We start from the raw sequence: 7130 nt of genomic DNA, 5'->3' as shown, positions 1-7130 counted from the left end.
TTCCTTGAGCTGCTGTGAGCTCCACCCAGTTCGAGCTTCCCAGCGGCTTTGTTTACCCACTTAAGCCTCAGCAATGTCGGGCGCCCCGCCCCCAGCCTCGCTGCTGCCTTGCGGTTAGATCGCAGACTGCTGTGTTAGCAATGAGGGAGGCTCCGTGGCCGTGGGACCTTCCCCGCCCGGTGTGGGTATAATCTCCTAGTGTGCCCGTTTGCTTAAAGCTCAGTATTGGGGTGGGAATTACCCGATTTTCCAGGTGTTGTGTGTCTCAGTTCCACTGACTAGGAAAAGGGATTCCCTTCCCCCTTGCGCTTCCCAGGTGAGGCAATGCCTCGCCCTGCTTCGGTTCTCGCTGGTCGGGCTGCAGCAGCTGACCAGCACCGATTGTCCGGCACTCCCCAGTGAGATGACCCCAGTACCTCAGTTGAAAATGCAGAAATCACCGGTCTTCTGTGTCGCTCGCGCCGGGAGTTGGAGACTGGAGCTGTTCCTATTCTTAATTTTTTTTTTTTTGAAGACTGCTATGCACTATAATTTCTTCTAAAATTTGATGCCTTGTACTGAAAGATCTTAACAACACATGGTATTAGGTAAAATTATACCTTTCATAGGGATAATAGCAATAGAGATGAAACTTGATATGGGTTGTTTAAGGGTAAAAAGGAAAATAAAGGTTATAGTAATATAAAAATCAAATGTGTAGATTCTTTTAATAAGGTAGAACAATTGATTTTCATCTTGTGTCTTTTAGTAATGAACATTTCTAAATGTTGAACATAATTATGGTCAAATAAGTAGTGAGTTTATTGTATGGGGTGGAATTTGGTTATTTGTTTTAGTAGTTGTATATCAAATTGTATATTTTGCAGTTTGATTCTGTGAGAATCAAATTTTAAAAGAGGAAATCTATCCCATACTTAAATAAGCATGAAAGAATTAAAATTCTTATCTCATTGTTTTATTTTCATCACATATATAAACTTGCAGAGTCAGAAAACCTTTTGGTTATTTTGAGGGTCAAACTTGCATACTTAAAAGAAAATAAGTTCTGCTTTAATGTGAATATTAGTGTATTGTTAGAGGTCTTAAGTATGCTTTTTGTTTTGTTTTGACAAACCAAAGGCGATAAGGTGTAAGCACCTTAATGTTTAGTTTCCATTGGAGAGTTACAGAGAATTCCTGTAGTGATGAGACAACTGTTTTTTATTTTCTTTCTTTCTTTTTTTAAAATTATACTGTAAGTTGTAGGGTACATGTGCACAACGTACAGGTTTGTTACATAGGTATACATGTGCCATGTTGGTTTGCTGCCCCCATCAACTCATCATTTACATTAGGTATTTTTCCTAATGCTATCCCTCCCCTAGCCCCCCACCCCGTGACTAGCCCCAGCATGTGATATTCCTCGCTCTGTGTCCATGTGTTCTCATTGTTCACCTCCCACCTATGAGTGAGAACATGTGGTGTTTGGTTTTCTGTCCTTGTGATAGTTTGCTTAGAATGATGGTTTCCAGCTTCATCTGTGTCCCTACAAAGGACATGAACTCATCTTTTTTTATGGCTCCATAGTATTCAATGGTATATATGTGCCACTCTGTTAATCCAGTCTGTCATCGATGGACATTTAGGTTGGTTCCAAGTCTTTGCTATTGTGAATAGTGCCACAATAAACATACGTGTGCATATGTCTTTATAGTAGCATGATTTATAATCCTTTGGGTATATGCCCAGTAATGGGATTGCTGGGTCAAATGGTATTTCTAGTTCTAGATCCTTAAGGAATCACCACATTGTCTACAATGGTTGAACTAATTTACACTGCCACCAACAGTGTGAAAGCATTCCTATTTCTCCACATCCTCTCCAGCATCTTTTGTTTCCTGAGTTTTTAATGATTGCCATTCTAACTGGTGTGAGATGGTATCTCATTGTGGTTTTAATTTGCATTTCTCTGATGGCCAGTGATGATGAGCATTGTTTCATGTGTCTGTTGGCTGCATAAATGTCTTCTTTTGAGAAATGTCTGTTCATATCCTTTGCCCACTTTTTGGTGGGGTTCTCTTCTCTTCTCTTCTCTTCTCTTTCTTTTTCTTTCTTTTTTTTCTTTCTTTCTTTCTTTCCTCTCTCTCTGTCTGTCTCTCTCTTCCTGTTTCTCTCTCGCTCTTCTTTTCTCTTCTTTTCTTTTCTTTTCCCTTCCCTTCCTTTCCCTCCCCTCCCCTCCCCCCTAATTTATGTATCTAATTTATTTTCTTGTAAATATGTTTAAGTTCTTTATAGATTCTGAATATTAACCCTTTGTCAGATGGGTAGATTGCAAAATTTTCTCCATTCTGTAGGTTGCCTGTTCATTGTGATGATAGTTTTATATAAATTGAGTTGTGTAAGCTTTGCTTGGTATCTTTCACTCAACATACTTATTTTGAGATTTATCCATGTAGCTGTGTATTAATACTTCATTCTGTTAATTGACTTTGCTAGTATTCTGTTATATGCATGTAACACAATGTTTGTTCATTCACTTGCCCAGAGACATTTGAATTACATCTTTTTTTAAATGAATAAAGATGCCATGAACATTTTTGTATACATCTTTGTGTGAACATATGTTTTTATTTCTTTTGAGAAAATACTTAGATCAATTTTGTTGATAGTATTGTTCAGGTCTTCTATATCCTTACTAGTTTTTTGTTTACTTTTTCTGTCAGTTGAGAGAGGGGTACTGAAATCACTGACTGTAACTGTGGATGTATTTCTTTTGTAACAACTTTATTGAGATAATAATTTACATATAATACAATCCATCTGTTTCAAGTTTACTGTTGTTTTTTAGTATATTCACAGAGTTGTACAACCATCACCATAATCAGCTTTAGAACTCTTTCATCACTCTGAAAAGGAAACCCAGTGCCCATTAGCAGTTACTCCCTTTCACTCCACCCACACATGCCACAGACAACCACTACACTGCTTTCTCCATATATAATTTTGCCTATTTTAGACATTTCATAGAAATGAAATGCAGTATGTGGTTATTTGTGACTGGCTTCTTAGCATGTTTTAGGGGTTCATTCATATCTTAGTTTATCTCAGTACTTTGTTCCTTTTTGTAATCAAATAGTATAGTCCACTGAATGAATATACCATTTTTATTTATTTATCAGTTGATGGACATTTAGGTTGTTTCCACTGTGCTATTATGAATAGCACTGCTTTAAGTATTTGCATAAAAGTTTTTGTGTGGGCACATTTTTTATTTCTCCTGGATATATATGTAGGAGTGGAATTGTTGGGTTTTATGAACTCTGTTTAACCGTTTGAGCAACTGTCAGACTGCTTTCCAAATTGGTTGCATCATTTTACATTCTCATTAGATTTTTTTTTTGCATTTCAATAAGTTTTTACCTTATATATTTTGAAGTTCTATTATGTCTATAAACATTTAGTATTGTTTTGTTGTCTTGATGAATTGACCCTTTTGTTATTATAAAATGGTCTTCTTTATTCCTCGTGATATTTTTTGCTCTGAAATCTGTGTCTGATATTAATATTTCAGCTCTCTTTTAGTTAGCATAGATCTTTCATTTGTAATCTTTTTTTTTTCTTCTAGGAAACGTATAGTTCAGTCTTATTTTTTATCTAATTTGATGATCTCTGCCTATTACATGTTACATTTACATGTAATATAATTATTGATATAGTTTGTTTAAATCCACCATTTTACTATTTGTTTTCTCTTTGACTTGTGTTCTTCCTTCCATTTTTAATTTTTTAATAATTTTATTTTATCACCTTTGATGGCTTATTAACCACACGTTTGTTTTGTTATTTCAGTGTTTGATTTAGGGTTTCTAGTATACATCTTTAGCTTCTCATGAGGATTTATTAATTAATGAATTTCGTGTGTTTTTATTACTTATAATGCATTTTTTAAAGTTAGGTGTATATATGTTCAGAAAGCATCATCACCAGTATAGCATATATTCTTTCCATGTTCCCATTATAGTATACTATTTTGATTTTACATTTAATGAGTGTATTCAATCTATAATTGTTTTGAATTTTGGCACTTAAATGAAATTCGCACTTTGTCATTAATAATACCTGTTAAATAAATAATTTCACAGTTTCTCATACATAACTGTCTGGTAAATAAGGCAAGTCATTGATTATTGTTCCATTTTATGGAATACCAAGTAGGTTCTTGGTTTCTGGAAGCTTCTAAGGCACACAGCTAGTAAGTGGATGAGCCTATAAGGAACCCCACCTTTTATGGTTCTAGATCAGTACAATTTTATGTATACTGTTGAGTCCATGTTATAACGTAAAAAATGATTACTTTCCAGTCAAGTGATGATTTTCTTTTGTTTATGTGTTTTAACTTTATAGTCCATGGCAGAAGTCCTTGCTAAAAAAGAAGAGCTAGCAGATCGTCTAGAAAAGGCCAATGAAGAAGCCATTGCTAGTGCTATTGCTGAAGAAGAACAGTTAACTAGAGAAATTGAAGCTGAAGAAAACAATGATATTAACATTGAAACTGACAACGACAGTGATTTTTCTGTGAGCATTTAGACTTTTTAACATAACTATTCAAAATTTATATTTAGAAACAAAATTATCTGGGCCAGAAAGACTTGGAGTCCATCTAGTCCTATTTAAGATTAGTTACTTAAAAATCATGTTCAGTAATCATAACTATTATTCTCAGGATGATTTAGACTTATACAATAAACAATAGCAAATCTTTTGTTAGCACTTTACCATTACTAAGTATTTTCATATATGATACAGTTGACAAATTAGAAGTTGTTATTGTTATTTTACCAGTCAAGAAATTGAGTCTAGGCCAGTCGTGGTGCTGTATGCCTGTAATCTCAGCACTTTGGGAGGTCAAGGCAGTAGGATTGCTTGAGGACAGGAGTTCGAGACCAGCCTGGGCAACATAGCAAAACCCTGCTCTATTAAAAACAGTTAAAAAATTGAGTCTGACATAAAGTAAGAGCTCAACATTACTCTGATTATAATTTATAGAGAGTGAAGACAAAGCTAAGGTATTTTACTTTTGTATTCTATTAGCAAAAAGTAGGCTGGGCATAGTGGCTCACACCTGTAATCCCAGCACTTTGGGAGGCCGAGTTGGGTGGATCACAAGGTCAGGAGTTTGCGACCAGCCTAGCCAATATGATGAAACCCCGCCTCTATTAAAAATACAAAAATTAGCCGGGTGTGGTGGCGGGCTCCTGAAGTCCCAGCTACTCGGGAGGCTGAGGCAGGAGAATAGTTTGAACCCGGGAGGTGGAGGTTGCAGTGAGCTGAGATCATGCCACTGCACTCCAGCCTGGACCACAGAGTGAGACTTAATCTCAAAAATGAATGAATGAATGAATGAATGAATAAATAAATAAATAAATAAGCAAATGATACACTACCTTCCTCTACTAAGTGCTTAGGATATATATGTTAATGATGGGAATTTGTTAAAGAATAAAATAACTTTAAATGTTTTACATATTGGTTTATTAAATTTTAATGCCAAACAATCTTCAGTTCTTCAGTATTTGCTCTGTATATGTTAGCATTTATGTAGTAATAGGATAAGGCCAGTATATTTCTTAAATTTACTTCATTTGTCTCTGCTGTTAATGGCTGCTAGGCTCTTAAAATGAATAGGCTGTGGTATTTTAACTCGGTAATTATTATGACTGTACTGGTAGGTACCGTTTTCCTGGTTTTCAACTGTTAGTTAAATGGAATATATTAACAATAGGTAGGAAATTTTCACATGTGGTTCATTTTCTAAAGTTGTAATTGTGTTCAAAGATTTGATTTTCAGCTTCCCTTATTACATTTTAGGCCAGCATGGGCAGTGGGAGTGTATCTTTCTGTGGTATGTCCATGGACTGGAACGATGTCCTTGCAGACTATGAAGGTATTGTGTATATGCATATTGGCTGTGTAGTACAGTGTTCAAAAGTTTGTTCTCAAATGTTTTATAGACCTATGTGGTTACACAATGATAGTATTTTTTTCTAAACAGCTCGTGAGTCTTGGCGCCAAAATACATCTTGGGGGGACATTGTAGAAGAAGAACCTGCTAGACCTCCAGGGCATGGAATTCACATGCATGAAAAACTTTCTTCACCCTCTCGTAAAAGGTCTGGCATTTGAAAATTAATTTGAAGTGGTTCACAGGAAGAAAACTAGCCACTCTTCATTGTTAAATAAAAATGCTACATGGCATTTTTGGGCACATTACTTCAGGACAGTTTCAGATCCATTGAAAAGTAACAAAGCTTTCCTGAAGTGTTGGGCCAAAATTAGTTTTGTATACTTTAAAAACTACGAAGTCTAAAGAACACTTTTCTGGCCTTATCATGTAAACATTTCATGTCTCTTGTCCATTTGTTTGTATTAATAGAACAATTGCAGAATCTAAGAAGAAACATGAAGAAAAACAAATGAAAGCACAGCAGCTAAGGGAAAAGTTACGTGAAGAGAAAACATTAAAGCTTCAGAAATTGTTAGAAAGGGTGAGTTTTTATTTTTTAGGAAATTATGATAGTCTGAAGTTGGTGGGCTTATTTTCAACTCTACTTCTGGTCTGAGAGAAGCTAAAATAACCATAAAATAATTAGATTTGCTAGGAAACAAAGGCATTTTAATCTGTTGAATCCAAGAAGGTTAACTATAAACAAATCATCATTTTCAAATTATCTAGTAAATTGATATTTTGCAGGGTTAGCATGGATTATTAAAGCTCTACTTGTCTTTTGCCATTTTCATTGGAGGGTTTCCTTGGGGAGGTTTGTCTAAAGAGTAGAATGACCTGGTAGACAATTTGGAGCCTAAGACTATCAGTTTGTAGTGTGTTTGCCCGTGGCCAGTCCTGGTCCTTGCTCTTGGCTCTGGATTTTACTTCTGTTTATATATCTGCAGCCAACCCCTTCAGCTGGAGGAATACAAGCTACTGCCCTGTCCCACAGTTGTTGTCAATCCATGTCCATATGCAGCGGGCCAAATAGCCATGCACACACATGGCCACAGCTGGCCATGGCCCCCATTGCCACATGTATGCCTGCAACCAAACGCCACCTGCCTTGGCTCTCACCTACCCGGGGGTGCTCACTTCTTAACAC

General features: G+C 36.0%; 1 protein-coding gene across 5 annotated transcripts in view; it reads left to right on the top strand.

Moving 5' to 3' along the window:
- SCAPER (S-phase cyclin A associated protein in the ER) overlaps window positions 1-7130 on the top strand; it is a 333543-nt gene that overhangs the window by 144506 nt on the left and 181907 nt on the right. For all 5 annotated transcript variants that reach the window (XM_017870307.1, XM_017870315.1, XM_017870326.1 and 2 more), the window contains exons 11-14: window positions 4384-4554; window positions 5848-5923; window positions 6032-6149; window positions 6413-6524. In XM_017870307.1, the coding sequence (XP_017725796.1) occupies window positions 4384-4554; window positions 5848-5923; window positions 6032-6149; window positions 6413-6524 (477 nt within the window). The remainder of the gene's footprint in view (window positions 1-4383; window positions 4555-5847; window positions 5924-6031; window positions 6150-6412; window positions 6525-7130) is intronic.

Source organism: Rhinopithecus bieti, unplaced genomic scaffold (genome assembly GCF_001698545.2).
Source record: "Rhinopithecus bieti isolate Rb0 unplaced genomic scaffold, ASM169854v2 scaffold_662, whole genome shotgun sequence".
Classification (NCBI taxonomy): domain Eukaryota; kingdom Metazoa; phylum Chordata; class Mammalia; order Primates; family Cercopithecidae; genus Rhinopithecus; species Rhinopithecus bieti.
This window is presented reverse-complemented; position numbering and strand designations above follow the sequence as displayed.